Source organism: Anopheles bellator, chromosome 1 (genome assembly GCF_943735745.2).
Source record: "Anopheles bellator chromosome 1, idAnoBellAS_SP24_06.2, whole genome shotgun sequence".
In the NCBI taxonomy this organism is placed as follows: domain Eukaryota; kingdom Metazoa; phylum Arthropoda; class Insecta; order Diptera; family Culicidae; genus Anopheles; species Anopheles bellator.
The window spans coordinates 29,033,346-29,053,655 of NC_071285.1; the positions used below are offsets into that span (position 1 = coordinate 29,033,346).

The window sequence follows — 20,310 nt, forward strand, 5'->3', positions numbered from 1 at the left end:
CGTGCCTTTCTATGGACCTATAAATCCCAACAGCCCCCGGTTCGCCCGCCATATCTTACCACCCTAGTCCTAGACAAGTCCACAGCCTGCGAGCTAGCGAGGGTCTAGCAAATCGATAAAATAATAAAGGTGAATAAAATTTAAATTACATTCATGACCGTGCTGCACATAGAGTAATCGTTTTTATTACTCACCTCCCGTCGAGCCAGGCGGACGTGGCCGTCGCCACCGTGCAATGGTTTGACACTTCGTCGTCGTCGTCGTCGCTGCTCAGCGGCAGGACCTCAGCACCTCGATCTGAGAAGACCCTCAACCCGCTCAAGGCCAGCGCCGTGTTTGCCGCGGTTTTTGAACTAGATTTCCCAGACGTGGGGACCGCTCCGAGTGACGATGGTTGAAAATGGACAAATTAAAAGACGGTTGAATCTCAAGGGTTCGGCCCGGCCGGCCGACCAAACACTTGGGACCATTATTTGCGGGCCCGATTCTCAGCTGGCGGCACGGCACCTGAAGCCGCCGTCGTTGTAGGGCCTCTGTAGAGTAACACCATCCTGTCAACCACCACTCGTCGTCGCCGCTCGCGTGCTCCTTTTTTCTGCTTCTTCTTCAACAACAACAGCAACAGCATCGGCCACGACTTGAGCCACCCGGTTTGGGGGTCCGGCCGCGCACCGGGATCGTTTCCTTTCTATTTGCAATTAATTTATGATCCTCTCGCGTTCCGCGCTCTGCCTACCAGCGGCTGGAGCGAAGCTTGATTGGAGCCCCGCGACCGGCCGGCAAGGTGCCACTTTCTGGTGCCAATTTCTGGTGACCATTTCTCAACCCCCAAGCGCTCGCCGAAAGGTCTCTCTCGCCGCCGCCGGGGAGGACATCTTTGTGCGTGCGGCAACGTGTGTAGACACGCAAGGGATGCTATGGGGCTTGGGGCTCTCGGTCTCCCTCCTTTTTCTCCGGACAAGATGGATACCGTTTTTGTTGCGGTCCGTCCGCGCACACTAAACAGTACCTTTTGCCGTGGCGGTCATGAGTGATTCATGCGGCGTGTAGTAAAAGTGAACGTTACCCCCAACGCGCAACCCGGGTCGTCCCCGTGCGGCCCCTCCTCGGCGCAGCCTCCAGGAGGCAGCGGTGGCAATTAAATGTTTTCATTATGGTCGTAAAATAAAGCATAATGGTTTAGTGTACGGAAAATGGTACTTCATCCGCAGTAAAGGAAGGCAGGAATGGCCGGACCCGGCGTGGTGTGGCGTAGTCTATGGAGCCGACGGAGAAAGGCTCTTCTTTTCTGGTGCAGGCGGAAAAGTGGTGCCTGCTCGGTGAGTGGTTCTACGAAGCCCAAAACATACTCCGTGAGAATCCTGCGCTAAACTTGGAGTGTACGGCGAACCCCATGGAGCAATAGAGTAGATGGTGGAAGCCAGATTTCAAACCTTCTGTCGCTTTCAATTATCATTATCATAACAATTCGATCGATTCGATTCGATTCGCTAATTCGATGAACTTGTAAAGGCTGATTCTAATGATAAAAGTCGAAGTATAAAGGTCCTTTTTTTCGAGGATCCGATGGATTCGCCTAGAGCAGCATCAGCTCCAGGCGGAATTTAAAAGGAAAGAAGGTTGATTTGAACGTCACGGTGTCCACGTGTTGTTATTATTTTGACTTGTAAACTCTCCTGCTTAGTTTGGAAGCCTTTACACACTATTGTAACCTTTATCTTCCATTTGTTTGAAACGCGTTGCAGTTGCTTTGGAGGTTTCTGGAAGCCAATTTTAGAACAATTTTTAATTGCTGTTCACTAAATATGCTGCTTCCAAGGTAATGTTTTGAGGTTTTCAAGGTTTTTGAATTTTTATATTTTTAATTATAATTTTGCTGATCAATATTTGCTTAGATTAATTAAAAACTTAACCACTAGCAAGTTAAACTTAACTTAACTAAACTTAATCACTACAAACTGTAGCAACTTTAACTTAATTATGATGTGAAAAAAGCCTGTTCTTCTGGCTCTTGAAGTATTATGTTATTTTGATCAAAAAGCCTTTCTAAGGATCTTTTAAAAGTAGTCTCGAGTCTTCTAGCAGTTGCATTGTTTTGCTTCAAAATGTTTTCTTTTTTAGTTCCTGAACTATTTTACTATAAATACTTATCAATATATAACGAGAATGGGAGGTAACAAATTTGTATTGTGTATTTTGTCACCTTTCTAACATCCGTGCACTTTATTTTACAAATAGTAGTCAAAAGTAGGAGAATTATAACATCAAACATATCTAAACACCATGACTAGAAACGGAAAGAAAAGCAGGAAACAACGTCAATAAAGATAAAAATAAAATGAAAGAAGCATAATGAATCGTTCAAAATTATTAAAATTAATCAACAAAAGCAGAGGGATCAAGAAAACAAGCGACAAACAGACTGAGCTGAAGCAAACACGTTACGTCGAAAGGGAACCAATAAATTGCGTTATTCCTACAAAACCGACCGCACCACAAAACTGTCTAATCCCATTTGTCTAATCGCTTCCATCTGCGATCCAGATTTATTATTCAGAACCCCGATCAAACCGATTCGCAAGGGTAATGCGCTAATGGTATTGTAATGCTGGAACGACATGGACTAATCCCGCCTTCGATCGTTTGCGCCGACCGTGTGTTTGATGGGACAAGAAAGAACATAAAACCGTCCCCGTTAGCCGACGGAGCGACGGAACAGCCCCGGTTTCCGGTTTTATTACTCTCGCTGCACTACACGCGCTAGTACGTAGGGGATTGGCACGTTTTCTAATGTGCAGAAATCGATTGGCTCACCTTAAAGTTTCCCATTTTTATTGACCACAGTGTTTGCGGTGCGCGGACAGCGCCGGCGCATGATGGGGCGCCAGGTGTGGAAACGCCATTGGTTACCATTAACATCGGCATTTTATGGACAAATTATGTGCTACATTCTGCGCTCCAGCGCCGTGTTCGGTGCCGGACACCGGTCCAGTTCCTGTTCTGCAATCGTGGTTCGGGTCGTACGGGTCGAAAATTAAACTTCATTTTCAAATTAGCCCTCGAACGATACTTTACAACACCAGCCTCGTGCGAGCGCAGCGCAGACACACGCGACACGCCAGTTAAGGCCGGCGCAATGGAGCGATTTAGATAAACCATTCAACCCCACGGATACGCCTCAGCGGACAGCGCGAGGTTCTCGCGGGTTCTGATAGAACCGTGCGTCCGAGGCGTCCATAAAGCGTCTGTTGTAACTGAACCTGTCAGTTATCGGTTGTAAAATGCGTACCCGACGCGCCATCTCGCCGCGAAGCCAATTACGGCGAGCGTGTAATAAACGACACTAATGGTCAATCCGATCAATGGATCCAGGATCCACTTGGCGGAGGGACAATATTTTGAGCAGACACAATGCGCTCGTCCGGTGCGCGGTTCGAATGGCACTTTAAAATTCTAATTATCGTCCGCTGACTTCTTTTCGAAAAGTCACACGATACCCGCGATGGCACCGAATCTGTCAAAGTGTCCACAAATGGTACGAAAGCGCCCCGGCTGGAGTCCGGCCGATTGAGCTAGGAAAGAAAGTTGGCTGGGCGCAAAGCAGGCATACATTTCAATCGGTTTGGTCCACTCAATTACTCAAATCCTGGGCCGCCTTCTGCGGCCGGCTCTGCGGATTAAGATTGATCGATTGATGCATAGGAGGTTGGTTCACATGTGATGGCCGTTGTCATTTGCAGATCGTTTCCCACGGCCGGGCCACAGCGGGCCGAGCCCGAGCTGCTTTTTTACGATCCTTTTTCTCTGTCTGAGTCTCTCAAGGGGCTCAGGCAGCTACAAAAACGGGTGCAAATAAATTTCATGCTCATGAATTTTTCAATCGTTGCTTCCCCGGGAAGGTGGCCAGGGCGCACACGTAACGAGTCCACGGTGAATGCTACACGAGCTGCGGCTTCAGTCCGCAGACTCGGCGAAGGTCGCCCTAGGGTCTTGTTTATACGCGGCCTACACGAACCGGAGCGGATGGATGAAGGACCGACGTAGAACCGACTTCCGGTGGCCCATCCCGATCGATCGGTCCCAACTAGAGCGGTGGCTCAAGTAGGCGACTTTCGGACGCGGATTGAATCGTTTCCGTTAAGGAGCAGCACTCACGGAATCCTTCGATACACATCTGGCGGTCCCCGAATGCCGAGGCGGCCTGGTGTCTAAATATGGAGATACCGCAAGGAACCGAAGCCGCCAACCTGGTTGCGAGTGGCCTGTTCTTGCCGCGATCTGCGATACCGATCGCAGCAACGACCGAAGTAGATCAAACTCTACTTGACCTAAAGCCCAAGTCTGTGCTGGAGCACCCAAAAATAGTCGGACGTTTCTTTTCGGAGCGATTGAAAACAATAGGCTCGGAGGTACCGCTGCCCCTCGGGTCTGATCTCCCGCTACTAGATCGTCGATTGCCGCGGAACAGGGTCACCGAAAGCGAACGCGATCTGGCAGATCGATCAGTGCCTGGGCCTGGAAAATGAAAGTAAAAATGAAGGAGCAGTGCTTGAAACACGAGAGAGCTTCAGTTCATGTGACTTTCAGTTGTCCGCATACTAGTTACAGTGTCTGGACAGAATTTAAGACCCTTCGTTGATAGAGTAGTCGATAAAAACACATCGCTCCAGAAAACAACAGAGATTAGCTTTGTCTCTAACAATTGCCAGATAAGAAGAAGACTCGAAGAACTTATCATAGCAGAGGGCCAAAGAAGCAGCAGAGATCAAGATCAAGCCCCATAGAAGCTTCACTTTAGCAGTGTGCCTCCTTAAGAATTACTGGCGACCCAGTAACACTAATGCAAACTTATTCGATAACTACCCCGATGGGTGCTTAACTTATGACTTAATTAGACTAAACCGTCCATTAATAGGTCTCGGCACAAACAGCGGCCGACCGGCTGGCTGGCGGTAGGCAAGTACACGCGCAAAAGTGAGGTTAAGATGAAAAATGGCATCCGATGGGGCATAACCTAAACAACGACACACTCTCGAGGCACGCTTGCCGTACATCAGCTGTGCGGGAATGTTCAGAAACTGACATTTAATTCCATGTATGCACCTTCATCTCCGGCCGGCGGCTCCATTAGAAGCGATACGGAATAGCCCAATAAACCCGACGGTGAACCAGTTTTACGGCACCGGCACCGATAAACGGATCTGAGCGGCACCTGGGCTCCGCTCCGACGGCCATCTCGGTGTCGAGAGCTAAGCCGCGCGCGGATCATCAGATGCCAGCAAATCGGCGCGGATAGGGGAAAACATATCATTTTACATTTTAATTAATTCATTACGCTGACTAATGAGAGTGGCATTGCTCATGTTCGCCAATCCATTCGCCGGATTCAGCCGATGTTCCGATCTCGAGTGGCCCCTCGACAGCCCACGGATCGTTTGCGGCTTAGAGTCGCGGCACGCAAATTTGCGCACCGTTTACAGCTTTGGCAGACGAGGCCTCTCTTCGCGCCGTGGTGGAGAAAGTAAGCAAACGTTTATCGGAACCCGCGAAGCACCCGTTGGGCCGCCGTCTGCCGCCGAGGTAGTCTCCGATTCGTGGCGAACCCCTTACCGAGCAGATAAAGTGATCCGACGTGACTGACGACACCGTTCAGCGGTGGTGACATTCACTTGCGTGGCCCGCGTGGCGTACGCACGCGGCGTTAAGCGGCTTGTGGCGAATCCCACGTCCCCACGGGGATATCGTTTTCAGCTCGGTCACAAATGTACGCCGATAAATCTTGCCCCATCGTGGCTCCTCTCCGATCCTAGCCCGGGAGTCCCGTCCGTCCCGGCCGTCCGGGCCGTTTGCTTTTACTTTTATTCCGCTCCGGATTCCGGATTGACCGTGGAGACCCGTGTGTAGGGCGCCATAATTTGTAGCTGCGCAGATAAGCCGCGCCTTCCCCGCGCAAAGGCTCAATTATGTCAGCGCATCAGCGCCAGGGGCTTCGCGATGATGGTGACGTGTTTTGAAAGAAATTCATAATTTTAATGGGTCTTTCATTGAAGCGATGAAAATAAGGGTAAAGGATCTCGCGAAACTACCTATCGGATAACCCATGGCCAGGAATCAAGCTACCGTTAGACATTGGCCGCTACGATCACTTGCACTGATCAAGGTCAGCACTAGTCAAGAAAGGCGTAACCTATGACTAAGTTCGTATTTTTGGTCCCATATTCGTTTATTAAATTTAAGAATGATCCATGTTTTGTGCCGGAGAAAAAAACACCAATCGTCTACTATCAGACTAGACTGGCAAAGAAATGAATCTTTAGGATCAGTTTATGCTTTGTGTTGTGTATGTTTATGTTAATGACACTGTGGATATCGATAAAGGCAACGCGATTTCTTTCAGCAAGCTTTCAGCAACGCTCCGATTACTTTCGACTATGTCTTACGTTATGAAGGGATTCCTCGAGTATCATCCCTTCGTGGCCATTATTCTTGACTATAAGTTGTCATTCACTATGAGACCATTATACGAAGAGCTTTCATTACTCAGTCATGTACTTAGTACTTTATGTTTCTTTCATCTAGAGAATTTCCTGACCATGTTTCTCAAGTGCTGATGCGACCTTAACACGAATTTTCTTCATGAGCTCTACAGAAGGATCCACAGAGGAGTTGGTTCAGAAAAAGTTCACTAGTGTTGTAATCCACAGGCTGTTCCTATCCAATGCCATAACCTTACAGCTGGGGCCGTAGCGTCAATTGACTCTCCATTCTTGCTACTTTTTCGCCGGACAGTCATTGTGCTAATCCATTAATTATTTTTATTATAGTTATTATAGTTTTTAGAGTTATTAAATGCATAAATTGCTTTCGATGTATTTAAAAAAGCTGTCTACACCTGAAAGGCCCATCAGTGAGATCGGATTATAGCAAACCATAATTATGTCAAAAAGATAAAAAATAACTGGAATGCAATGACTTAACCGAGAATCTTTTCGTTTCCAGAAACACCTTTGGTTTCTTTTAGAATTAGAATAGAATTTCCACCCCTAAAATATGAGTGAAGAACTTTCACTTGTCTGTAGTGTACTCGGTACTCAATACTTTATCTCGCCTTTGCTGCTAAACGAAAATAACGCGAAGGTGCACTACATAAATGCCGTCCATCTTCGACGATGGTTCAATCGTAAGATCCTGATCCTGTTTAATTTTTTGAGCCGTGAGCCTCGCCGTCCCGTTCAATTTTTTACGTTCGCTGAGGATCATCACCGGCGCTCCTGCCAACGGGTCTCTGCCCCCGACAATAGGCCGAAGAAAGCCCACCGAAATTTGCTAACCACGTGCATTGCGCCGTGCCGCCCATCCTGCGCTTAGTGACGCCCCGGAGCGACGACCTTCGCGCACAGCGTGGACTCCGCGGACTCTCCGCAATTTGAAAAACAAGCAATCATCAGCGGGTTCTCCACCCGGGTCTCCACGGCACAGGTTGCGGCAAAATTACAGACCCGGCCAACCCGCCGGGACTGGAATCGAACGTTTTCCCCGGTCGCGCTGTCGTCTCGCTCCCTGTAATTTCCTGAGGCCGGTACGCCGGGCCGAGGGTGTCAAAATGGCTTTCAATTTCTGTACTGTTGTTTTTTTTTTGCGCCACATCAAACGACCCGGTGAACCGCGAAAATCTTCACCCATTACTCCACGCAGGGTTGCCGCAGTGCTTTTGCACATATTCCGTGTCTGGGCTGGCTCTCTGGGTCCGCCGAGAGACCGCCCGAAGCGAAGCCCACCGGCCGCAAAACAAACTACGCGCCCCATGGCAGCCAATTTGAGTGATTTCAATTAGACCTCCAAAGTGCCGCGTGTGAGGCGGGCACCTTCTCCTCCCGCAGGCGATGCGTACCAGAGACGGCGGCTTATGGGACCCCTAGACGAGCCCAAAAACAGGTGTGTAATTTATTGCCGCCACCAAATTTGGGAGCGATTTTTTCCGTCAGCCTCCCGGACAGCTGGCACTGCGTTTGGGTGTTACACCCACCGAGCGGCACTCTGAGGGCGGTACTGAGACGAAAGATCGACCAAGATCGGCATTCGCCACCGTCAAACGTCAATCGGTGTCTCTGACATTATTTTACGAATCCCCCAGCCCAATCCGATTCAATACCCTACGAAGTAGCGTTGGCGAGCTGAGCTTCTATGAACTTCGCTTTCTTCATCTGATTTCGAACCGATCTTTCGAATGAATTAGTCACTGTGCGTCAATCATTTGTTTAGTTTACTCTAATTTAAACGTTTTTCTTATTCTTTTATCATTCATTTTATCATTTTATCGCTTCACTTTTAGATGAGAACCTCTTTCGCTCCAAGTTAAATTTAACCTTTAACGAGTTGTGTTGCCTTAATCATTCTTTTCCGATTTTGCTGAGAGGTTTTAATGCTTCATTTCACAATTTTTTAGTTTCTTTTTTGTGTCACAACGTCTGCTGCATTAAGCAACCTGACAAGTTTGGCAAGTTTGGGCGTAAAAACTGAATAAGGAACGCCTCACCCTCTACCTCTTTGGTTTGATCTGCGGGGCGGTTCTACTAAAAATTGCTTCGAATTTGAAATATTCCCCCAAAATCAGTGTGCCCCAGTCGGTTACAGTGCGCGAACCCTAGCCGAGTGAAAATCGATCGAACTTTCGAAAAACGGAACGATGATCAATCATTTCAGTGGTCCCTGCTGCCGGCCGGGTAACTACCTGACTGTGGCGAAAGAGGTCTAATTTAGTGGGCTCCACCTCCCGTACACGAGGCCGAAAGTGAGATTCACTTTTGACGAGCACTTGTTGGGCTGGAGAAAAGTACAGTCCCCCTTTCTCTGGGGGCAGAGCCTGAGAGGTCAAATTATACACCCCAAGCGGAGGTGGTGCGTTTCGGGGGCGAAAACGCATCCCCGTCGTGGGTGTAGCGCTGGGCTCGATGGAAATCGTTCAATTAATGTACGTTTTTCATGCCCTTCCGGTGGCGTTTTATTTCTAAGATGCAGGAACCCCTCGAGGGTTTGGTTCGTGTTTTTCTGTGTATGATTTGTTTACTCTTTGACCTCTGCTTTCGTCACATTGCTTTGATACATTTCTACATTTCCAATGTGGATTTTGCTGCCAGAAACTAGTTCTTCTCACTATCTGCATCTGTTTGGGTCATTGTTGAGTTCATCGAGTTCGGTTATTACTCTGCTTCTTTCACAAACTATTGAATATTTATTTTGAAATTGTATCCTATTTTTCTTTTGTTAATGATGATGATGATAAGTCCCACCTCTTACCCCTGCATAGGTTTGAGAAGGACGGATTTATCTATCGATAGTTACATATAACAATAAGCGAGAGGGGGCGTGGGAGCAATCTCTCCAGAACCATGGCATCTAGCTTTACTCCTTTCGTACAACGGTCGCCATCCCTTAAAGTGTTGGACCATGACAATGCATGACATCCTCCACTGAAGGGAGGGTCCACTCTCCGGAGCGCCGCAGGTTTCTCTTGCTCTGTTTGTAGTGCACACCTACAGTTACCATTGATTGATAATGTGGTGCCACCCCCGATCATCACAGCCTGATCATCTGCTTTTAGCTAATTGACACCAATGATTCTATTCGTACAGAATGCCCACCACTTCCTCATTTGCGCGCGCGTGTCTCAAACCTATCTAGACTCTTTCATTCTATTTATTATTAAAATTTTTCATATTCAATTTCTCAATATTTTTTTAATCTTATCATCACCATAATCAAAGCGTATGATGACAAGCACAGTTTCGACAGATTGCTCCACAAGATCCAAGATTTGACAGATACTACAAATACAACAAAATACAACATGTAAAGTATAACGTAACTACTGGTTTGTTGAAGTTAGACACAAGTTATACGACCTCTCTTATGTATGCGGAGCACAAGCGCTTGAATTCCCCCAGATCTGCGGCTTGGGTGATGCGTCTCGGCATCCTATTGTACCACTGTACCCCCTTGAAGAACAAGGAATTACAGGCGTTTACTGACAAATAGTTTGGTAATCTCGGATCCCCCGCTCTGCGAGTACGGTAGCAGTGAACGTTTGACCCAACAACTATCTGTTCTCCCAAGTACGATGGCACAATCCCTTTCAAAATTTTATACAAAAAAATTGCCGTTTGGTACGCGATTCTCTGCCTAACTGACATCCATTGTAAAATATCTAGCATAATAATAGATGAAGTATACCTACTACAACCCAAAATTAGCCTCATAATTCTGTTCTGCAGCCTCTGCAACCTTTGAATCTGTTTTTGGTTTCCAAGGAATAAAATGGAGGCACAAAAATCAAAGTGGGGTGACACTATTGACTTGTACAATTGAATTTTCGCAAAGAAATTCAGATTGCTGTTCAACCTACAGATCACTCCACACTTCTTTGCCACCTTTGAGGTAATGTAATCCAAGTGTGGTCCAAACTTCATTCCATCATCCAACACTACTCCCAGATATTTCATCTCTGAAACTCTATCGATAGGTTCCTGTTTGATTGCAATAGACAGCCGTATGTCAGTTGACTTCGCTGACAAGATCATGTACTTTGTTTTCTTGACATTCAAAGCCAATTTTTTGTACTTCAACCAGCCGTCTAAAGCCAGCAAGTCACTATTTATTTGTGTCTCAGCCTGTTTTATGTCTTTTTCAGAGACAAATAATACTGTGTCATCTGCAAAAAGATTGATATCACAATATTTTAAAATACTTTTCATGTCATTAATATACATAATAAATAACAGTGGCCCAAGAACACTGCCTTGCGGCACCCCAAGGGTGTTATCAATAGAGTCCGAACAGTGGCTCCCGAAAACTGTCCTTTGTGTTCTGTTCTGTAAATAATCGGCAAACCATTTTAGCTCAGTACCCATAACACCAATCCTTTGATTAATTGAGCAATCCTCTTAAATGTTTTTTCTCATTTACATATTGGGTTTTCCTTTTGTGTTTTCAATGTTAATCGCAGGTTTGTTCCTTAATCGATTAATTAAATTCTTCCGATTTATTCTTGTTTATCTAGAGTTCCCAATTTGAAAATAAGTAGTTGTTTAATTTGTTTATTTGTTTGTTTTGTTGTAGTTCAAAAGCTATGTCGGAAAAGTGTTATTTGACTATCGCGGATTTCCCCAAAGCCCTTCGTTTGATTCTGAACGAATCGCTTAAATGGTTACTAACAGCAGCTAAGCACCTTGTACCCGACACCGCCGTTCTTTTTCCGCTTCCATCCCAACCCGCGATGCTAGCACCCTCTACAGACACCCTTTTCCCGATAAAACACGGAGCCGTTGTGGTGTGCATTGGCTAGGGTTTGATCCACGACCGCGCCAGAGACCGAGCCGCACCTCCGATTCTATCGTCCGGCACGATCCGGCCCGTCGGGAGTGCCGTCCGTGCGCCGCCCAACGCAGCCGCGCTTTCTTCGACATTGGCAATAAAAACATTCAAATATGCATGCATTACAAATGTCTCCGAGACAGCGAAACAACGGCCCAGAAACAAACACACGCCGGGGGCCCCCGTCTGTGGGGAGATAAAGGTGATAAAATGTTACATTGGTACTTTCTTGCTTGCGGGGTCCGCCCGAGGCCACGGCGGTGGCGGCGGCGAAACCGTCGTGACCTGTCGTGCCCATCAACCGCAACACCGCCACCAGTCACCGGGAGCCGTGTTGGACCGCGTGTTTTTTCCTGTAGCTCCCCCGATGCTACTTCTCCAATCATCATCATCATCATCATCATCGGCATTCCGGGCGAAAAGTCGAATGGTGGGCATGCATTGGGTGGAAATCTTCCCAAGACTGTCGAGCCCGGCCCGGTGACGTTCGGTGAAGATCTGGCCACCGAGATCTCGGTGTCACGTCACGACGACGACGACGACGACGCGGAGTAAGAACAGCCATTCTCCCATTGCTCGACGACGGCGAAAAACGTAGCCAACGGCAACTATCGATAGGAAGCACAAAAAGGCGGTTCCAGGCGAACTGGAAGGCTGAGGCTGCAGAGGGTTCAATTTATACGCCCGCCCTATGCCTGCATCCGGGTGATGCAGCGACTCGTGCACGTACCTGTGACCGTATGGTTTTTCCGTCCGTTTCGCTGCTTGGAGTCAAACCGATCGCTGTGGATGAACCGTGTCGGAACAAACCTGTTCCATTAGTTAAAAAGCAAAATAAAACAAAACAAAGAAAAAAATTGATGATAAGAACGCGAATATCAATACTTTAAACGACTATTAACATGACAAGAAGAAAGTGAGAAATGGAAAAAAGAACTACAAATAAATAATCAAAGTAAACAGAAAAAGGTGAAAACTAAATGAACGAGAACAGTAACAGCAACAAACTAATTGATAACGTTGAAACAAAGGCAAACCAAAATTGATTATTTCAACACAAGAACGAAAACGAAACAAGTTGACGCTGGGATGGAGGATACAATATGCTTCAGTCGCTTGAGTATCTAAAAGATGAAATGCTGAATAGTTGAAAAACAATATAAGTATTCTGGTTGATCGATCATTAGAAAGGTACTCAGATTTCACGGGTTTGCACTTGTCCTAGGTCATCTGCCTTCGGCCATGACGCTACCCAACAGTAGCTGGAGCGACCGATTTCGTATGGGTGAACCGATTTTTCAAACCCTCCCCACCCGGGGTCCAAACACATTTCAATCAGATTTGCATAATATTATTGTTTCGCGATTTGAATAATGAAAATGTATGCCTGTCGCGATCGATCGGCCGAGCGAGCCCCCGGCCCGTTGGACCTCTCCACGGGCTCGGCTCGGGAACGGGCTAGGGCACCGGGCAACTGCTTCGACTCTCGTTTGGCTATCTCATCCATTTCTGGTCTGGGCGACATGATCAAGGGTGCCCTTTTCCGTGCGACGATCTCCACTCCACGGTGCAGCCCTTCACAGCGCACGGGCTTCGTTTTTTCTGCGCCAAAGATGCAGAGAGCCCATCGCGTACAGAGCGCACCGATCTCTAATCCCAGCTGCAGCGAAGAAAGACAAATAATCTATGCACCGCCGGGCATCGCGTACTTGAAGCTGGCGGGAACAATGATGAAAATGAGGCGTACCTGTCACCGGTACCACCGGGTGGCGCTGCTCCTCTCTGCGGTCCGGAAGCAGCTCCACGGAGCGCATGAGATATTGGATTGGACGGTCGTCGACGGACGGTGGCTGCTGAGGGTTTTCGCTTCGGCGCACTCTGGATTCTGCCGGCCTGGCGGGGGGATCTCTGACGGGGAGACTAACGGGGACACGAATATTTTATGCGCTACCGCGCGATTGGTACCGACTGATACAGGACGTTTTTCCTGGGGACCGCACCTGCATGGAAGCTGCATAGGAGCCGACACAGGGCTTCGCTCCACGGCCACCCTAGGCCATCTAGGCCCGCAGGTCGAGATCAAGTCGGATTGCAAATCCTTCCTTTCTTCGGCGAATCCGCTGGCCACTGGGCGGTTAACACTTTCACAGCCACGGCCAGCGGAGACTGTGGGCAGAGTTTCTTCAATTATCTCGCCACGCAGCGCACAGCCGAGATAGATCTTGGTGGCCCCTTGCCTTGGCTTTGCTTTGTGTCGATTTCGTCCATTATTGCTGTCCAGTTAGAGACAATTTTATGGTCCACTCGGTGGCGGCGGCGGCAGCGGCAGCGACGACTGCTGCATATCCGGATGGGGGGCCCGCGGGCGATCGTATCGCGTGGACAAGAGTATCCGCTCGTGCCTGCCATATAAAGCACCACTTTGGGCCGTGGACCTGCTTCTGGTCCAACAAGACCACCGCCGGGCGGAAAAAAAACGCGTGGATCGCGTGGACAACGTCGTGGAGGAAGCAATTGTGGATCGACGGATTGATTCAATCTCGGTTCGGTTCGGCCGACGAAAGTACCGACCACCTCCGCGGACCGTGGAGGGCTTTTAGTACAGGATCGGAGCCTTTTACAACCAGCGGTTTGCGGTCCGGGGTCCAATCTGGGGGACCCCAGATCGAACTATTTTACGCAATAATGCGTGCACGGATACAAATTTATGAACCCATTGGCCGGGCACTCCAGAAAGGGCCTGACCGTGCGCCGGTCTCTCGTCACGTTCGCCGGGGGTGCTCTTACGAGCCGCGCATGGCAGAGACACATTTAGCACACCCCCCAAAAAACCTATCTACCTCGTCCGCCCCAAGCACGTTCTTTGCTTCGTACAAAGTTGTGTTGCCCGATCCGCCGTTAGATCACGGCGAGCGCCATTAGTTAGCCGAGAACAGTTTTATTGGAGAAACTCATGTTCGTACATTAACCGTGCACCGTAAAGCTGTTATTTCGACAGCCTGCCATCCCCGTTTGATGTATTCAACAAGTATGCTTTCTTTGCGTTGGTCTTTGGCCGGTTTAGGAAAGTGGACCTCCGCAATAATTCTTTATGAACTATGTCTACCGAACAACTTCCCTAACGGATGACAGTTTTATGAAAAAATAAACACTGCAGCAGCCAACCTCATACAGCATTGTTGATTTGATGAATAAACGTTGAGAAAAAAACTCGATTCTCCCCGACGGGGAATCGAACCCCGGTCTCCCGCGTGACAGGCGGGGATACTGACCACTATACTATCGAGGAAGTGTTAGATGAGATGCAAATCTCGCAATCGCACCAGAAGAACCGAAAACCGAAAACATACTTTTAACCATTGTTGAGGTTTTAGCATAAACCATAAACTATTTCACTAAGTCAACTAGTAGCTGAACTAACTGAAAAGGTGCTAGACTGTTCATGATCTTAAACTTCGCCTGTAAAATGATGGTTGAAATGGTTTCTTCTCGAGCAGCTCACTTATATTTGGTTTACTCGATTAGAGCAATCAGTACATGTCCGTTACCATAATTGCTAAAAAATAAAGACAACCTTAATGTCCTTATATACAAATGTACTGCAGTCGAATATATTGCTAGAAAAAACTACTTTACAAAAAAACAGCATTTTGAAGGCATATTTTTAAATAAAGTATCGGAATAATTAATGAATACAAAACATTCATTTGTTTGAATTATTGCTTAGTGTTATTTTTTCACTTTGCCTCATGGAAGTCACGTCGATTACCTTGTCTTCATCTGTGTCTGCGTTACAATGGCAATGTTTTATTTTATTTTTTTGTAACTCCATTACTAACTCCAACTCCATTACTAACATAAACTCCAAACTGATCCAAAATCAAGATTTGTTAGTACTTCATTCAGTGTGACGTGATAACTTGCGGCAGAGTGAGCTGATGTTTATCGACACTGAAAGATCTACACAACATTTGGTATTTTTTCATGCATTTAATGAAAGAAGTTGCGTTCTTTTTATTGAAGGTTAGTTATGTTTATAGCATTATTCCGAAACTCCACGCAATGCGATTGTTGATGGCAATGGCATAGCGTGAGATGAAAATTATCCTCCAAGTGGATGTGATTATTCAATAAAAATGCCACTACGCGACTTTGAAAGACATTGCTTATTGCGATAGTAATTTTTTTAAAATCATACAAAAATGAGTCAATTTCGATTGAAATGCTCTTCTTCCAGTTGGCACTTAAAAGCACGTTGGACGTGAACGGGAGCAAATCTTTCGCTTGTCTGTCCACAAATTGCTTTGATTAGAGAATGCTCCTGTCGCCACTCCTAAAAAGAGAGGACGTGGTGCCGACCTTAATGGGGGACCTTAAATTAAATTAATTATCATTGCCACGGACACCGCGCCATTTATCATTATCACTTATCTCGCGAAAATGGACAATCCTCTGAGTGTCCCCGCGACGCGGTAACGAGGCAACGGAAAGCAAAAGTTCCTCCGCGCGGGCTCATCTCCCTGGCGGTTGGATTTGCATATTCCGTGTCATCCGAGCCAACATTTCCTTTCCCAAAAATTGCCCCCGATTATGCCAACCGAACCGAAACACCGGCGCAGCCTTTCTCCCGGGCGCAGCATAAATTGCGCGCGCATCATTCCGTTTATGTTTAGCGCACGGGCGAGTTGCGTCTTCGCAGTGGTAATCACGTGCGCCCGTGCGCGTTCAGACCCCACTTAACGGGGCCTCTCGGGCTCGGTGGACCGGTCATTCGAAATCGATCGTTAATCGATTGGCTGGCAGAGTACCATCGGCAAAGCATAAATATGCTCGACCTGCACCGGCGGTGACAATCAAGACCCCCCCTATTTCCCGCCTTAGGTTTTTTGGCTGTGGGGCCGATTTCGAGGGTTTAGTATCCTTTCCAAAAACAGGCGCAACCTCGAAAGGCTTGCCGCAGCTGCCGTGTATGACCTCTGCGGGACGAGGGCCATCGGATTTTATTTTATCGCCTCATTGCGCGCGCGATCGCCGGCGTAAGTTATGGCCACTCAGGGGGTCCGTTGCGCCGAAAAAAAAAAATCCCGCAAATCGCACTCGAGTGGCCCATCACCCGATAAGCTTGGGCTGTCGCTGATCGGCGCTTCATGCAGCATTCCCGCGGGTTGTCGACGACGGCCGGCGACGGGATCTTCGCGGTTCGCACTTTGATTATTATGGCCACTATTAGGCCGGGTCGGCAACCGCCAAATGGCAATGGCCAGGCCCGACAACGACACAGGCACAGAGAGAGTGAGGTCAAACGACGCTTTACTTATCGGCGAAAGAATCGGGCGGTGAGCGGCAGCCAGAATTGCGCGGCTTTCAAGCACTGCACTTTGCTTATGCTGGCGTATTAGCATAAACCCGCCGCACCTTAAAAGGCAATGGCGTTTCATCCTCGGGGTGGACCAGAAAGTGGATCACGAAACCTCTTCAATGCCACTACAGCACACGGCACACTACAGAATTACTATTTAAAGTTCGACTTTAAACCCAATCGATACTTTATCGTAAAAGAAAAACACTCACAACTATCGATTCCGTTTTTTATTGCAATGGAAGGCTAATATTACTCTCTCGGAACGTTCGTTGTGCAGAGATCACGATGTTCCAACTATACTTCTTTAACACCGTAAAAGATTCTTACAAAACTCAAAAGGTTAATTTCTCACAACTGAACTGCATGGGGATTTTCAAAATCGCCTATATTCGCAAATTGTCTTGCAGGAGCAGCATGAAATAAACGGTAATCCACGATTAAGATCAACGAGGATTTAAACTGGTGTGCGCATTGCAATTACCGTGGGCACCTCGCTACAAAAAAGGGTAAGGTCGTACCGGTCGGTCAATAAGTGGCCAATAAAAGCACCTCTCTGGTGGTCCCGTATCAACCACATCTGACCGCTGGCCGCGGGGGATCCATCGGGGATCGGGGATCTCGGGTGATCGTGAAAATAATTCAGCCAACCCAGCCGGTGACAGAAAGTGTGCTCCATATTTTATTGATGTTATAAAAAATTTACTACAATTCTACCAAGAGGCTGGTTTAAACGCACATTACGAGGCGGCGAATACGGGCCGGCTTCCACATGGTGTGATTTAGATAAACTTTATGGAACCAATGTCCTCGGTACGTTAAGCGTCTTTCGGCACTTTGAAAGGTACACGCCACAGTGCGCCCGGTGGCTATGCGAAACACTTTTCGGGGCCGTAAAACAGATCGATCGTATAAAGTCGGCTAGTAATTCAACCAGAACACAAATTTTCGACTGCACGGTGTTCGTAGACCGAAAGTAACTCACTCGCTGATCGTTTTTTCCTTCCCGATTTATGTTGCAGATCTGACGTCCACCGCCATACGAATCCGTAGCGGGCTGCTGAAGCGTCCTCCGCCGCCACTCATCTCAGCTCCACACCTGCTAGCGTTAAGGCACAAAACAGAAGACTTGTAAGTATTGCCACCTCGACCACCGGTACCGGTTTCCTGTTTCAATTTTCTTCTGTAGCAGATCGCGCAGAAGACTTGCGGGTCGATTCCGCAAATCCTTAAAGCTAGAATCGAGAGAGCTGATCAGAAATGTTGAACGATTCATTATTCATTTTTTCGTTGGGCAACAAAGCCTGAATAAAACGGTTCGGCCCTCAATTTGCCATTATGACTTTGTAGTAAAACATCATTTACAAAATGGGTCTAGGACAGGGACATCTCGAAACAAACTCAGTTAAAGCGTCACCGAGGCAGGCTGACAGGCCAATCGACATGAAAAGTGTCTCATCAAAGGAACGAACTAAAGATGGAAGTCAGAAATGTCGCGACGATGCCTTGACATTGCTCTTGAGAAATTTCTACAGATCAGCAAACGGCAACAAAAAGGCTTGTCTTTTGCTTACATCGTTTTTGCTTCCTTCCTTCGGCAGATTCTTTTCGCTCAACACCACCAGTGAGGATGAAGGTGTCGGAACGGAAGCGGTCACTGCCACGATTGCCGCAGCGGCATCGATCGCGGCCGCAGCCAAAGCGCCACCATCCGCCTTCAGCCCAACGCACGTCCAGCTTCTGTCGAGCCTGTGCGGTGCCAGCGACCGCGCCTCATCCCTCGGCACAAAATCAACGAAGCACCGCAACGGTTCCTCCGCGCCCTTCGACCCATCCGGCACGGGGCTGGTCCCGGCCGACAACAACAACAGCATTAGCGTGAACAACAACAACTATCTACCTAGTGACGGGGACACGAAGCCGAGCCCGTTCCGGGGGGCCGAAGCATTTCCTATCTACAGCAACTACGGCGGCGCTCAGCAGCAAAGCCCTACGCACCCGTCGACGGCGGACCCGAAGGTGGCCACGTTGCACCAGCATCTGCAGCGCCACCACCACCTGTTTCCGGCGCAGTTTGCCGCCGCCGCCGCGGCCGCCTTTCATCACCAGCAGCAGCAACAGCAGGATGAGCTGCTGGCGGCCACCGGAAGCCGTCGGCGCAGCCATTCGCCCCTCACAACACTCCACGAGCAGCTTCAGCAGCTATCGGCCGCGTCGGCCGTGGGCCGGCCACCGGTGTCGAAGCTGTTGCCAGGCCTTCCGGCTCCACTGGCTGCGTCCATCGCGTCGCTCGCATCGAGTTTGCCGCTGAGTGAAAGCGCCACGGCCGCCTTCCAGCGGCTGCTGGAGCAACAGCAACCGGCAGTGGCCAACGCAGCACCCTCCGCACCACCCAGCCCCCGGGGGTTGTTCCCGCGGCCTCGCACCAGTGCCGGGCCGAGCCCGGAGCGGTACACCGGCAAGCTGACGGATCTCCGGCATCGTTCGGCGGCGAACGGCGAAACGACTGCGGGGAAGCGGCGTGACGGAGGAAGCGGCCACCCTCGCCTCCACTACCCATCGGCGTGCGGGAGTAGCGGGAGCAGCAGCGGGTTCGGCAGCCTCGCCGTGGACGGACACCTATCGGCCAGCGCGCTGAAGAGTCTCACGAAGAACCGCAAAATTCATCGCTGCGATGCGTCCGGCTGCGACAAAATGTACACCAAGAGCTCTCACCTGAAGGCCCACAAGCGAACGCACACCGGTGAGTGTCGCCCGGTGAGGCTTATATACCCGCTTGAGAGTCTCACTCTGAACCGAGCATCGGTGGTTCAGTGGTAGAATGCTCGCCTGCCACGCGGGCGGCCCGGGTTCGATTCCCGGCCGATGCAGAGTGAACATGTTTTTTTCTTCCTGCTTTTATTTTCAACATATTTTTCTGTTTCTTTTTTGACAGGTGAAAAGCCGTACATCTGCACGTGGGAGGGCTGTGTTTGGCGCTTCGCTCGTTCCGACGAGCTGACCAGACACTACCGGAAGCACACCGGGCTGAAGCCGTTCCGGTGCAAGCTGTGTACGCGGTGCTTCAGCCGGTCGGACCATCTATCGCTGCACATGAAACGCCATTGACCCCGGGAGTGTGCCAGGAGAAAAGCCAACAACATCCCCACCCCCACCGTTCCTTTCGCTGCGAGCCTCCATCCAGCCTCGCCGGTGCTCCGGTGCAGAGCGGTCGTTGCGGCGCGTGCCAAACTCCCCCACGAGTCCTCCCGAGTGTCCTGGTCCGTGAAGAGACACACCGAACCTAAAGCAACTGTCAATGAATCTCACTACTTCGTACTACGGTTAAGTTATTGGATAGAGTTTAACCTTCTTCTCAACTACTGCTCTCTCTCTCTCCCGTTCTGTTTTTACTATCATGAATGCTTCTTTTTTGATACATTGATCGTTTCATTCCTCTTTTCGTCTTGCATTTCCCTTTTTTCATCCTTTTCTATTTTATTGTTTGTCTTCGATTGTCCCTTTCGCAACCTTTCGCATGTAGTACACTTTTCATTGCTCACAGTTTACCTTACCAACCCTTGCCAGCTTTTAATCGATAA

At 48.7% G+C, this 20,310-nt stretch overlaps 1 protein-coding gene and 2 non-coding genes across 3 annotated transcripts; 2 read left to right on the forward strand and 1 right to left on the reverse strand.

Annotated features, from left to right (window-relative positions):
- The first annotated feature begins 1,258 nt into the window (after positions 1-1,258).
- LOC131215384 (Krueppel-like factor 8) lies at positions 1,259-19,837 on the forward strand. The gene is made up of 5 exons (XM_058209773.1): positions 1,259-1,319; positions 17,752-17,860; positions 18,331-18,820; positions 18,923-19,472; positions 19,665-19,837. The coding sequence occupies exons 1-5, from the start codon at positions 1,259-1,261 to the stop codon at positions 19,835-19,837; spliced, it is 1,383 nt and encodes a 460-aa protein (XP_058065756.1).
- Positions 14,588-14,659, reverse strand: Trnad-guc (transfer RNA aspartic acid (anticodon GUC)). Its single transcript has one exon. It is a non-coding gene; the product is annotated as a tRNA-Asp (tRNA).
- Trnag-gcc (transfer RNA glycine (anticodon GCC)) lies at positions 19,529-19,599 on the forward strand. The gene has a single exon. It is a non-coding gene; the product is annotated as a tRNA-Gly (tRNA).
- Positions 19,838-20,310: the final 473 nt, after the last annotated feature.

Excerpts from the sequence above, each read along its gene's own strand:
- LOC131215384 (XM_058209773.1), top strand. The coding sequence starts at position 1,259 with ATGGAGCCGACGGAGAAAGGCTCTTCTTTTCTGGTGCAGGCGGAAAAG. Across the intron at positions 17,861-18,330 it reads AGGCACAAAACAGAAGACTT|ATTCTTTTCGCTCAACACCA; the intron begins GTAAGTATTGCC and ends TTCCTTCGGCAG. Across the intron at positions 19,473-19,664 it reads CCACAAGCGAACGCACACCG|GTGAAAAGCCGTACATCTGC; the intron begins GTGAGTGTCGCC and ends CTTTTTTGACAG.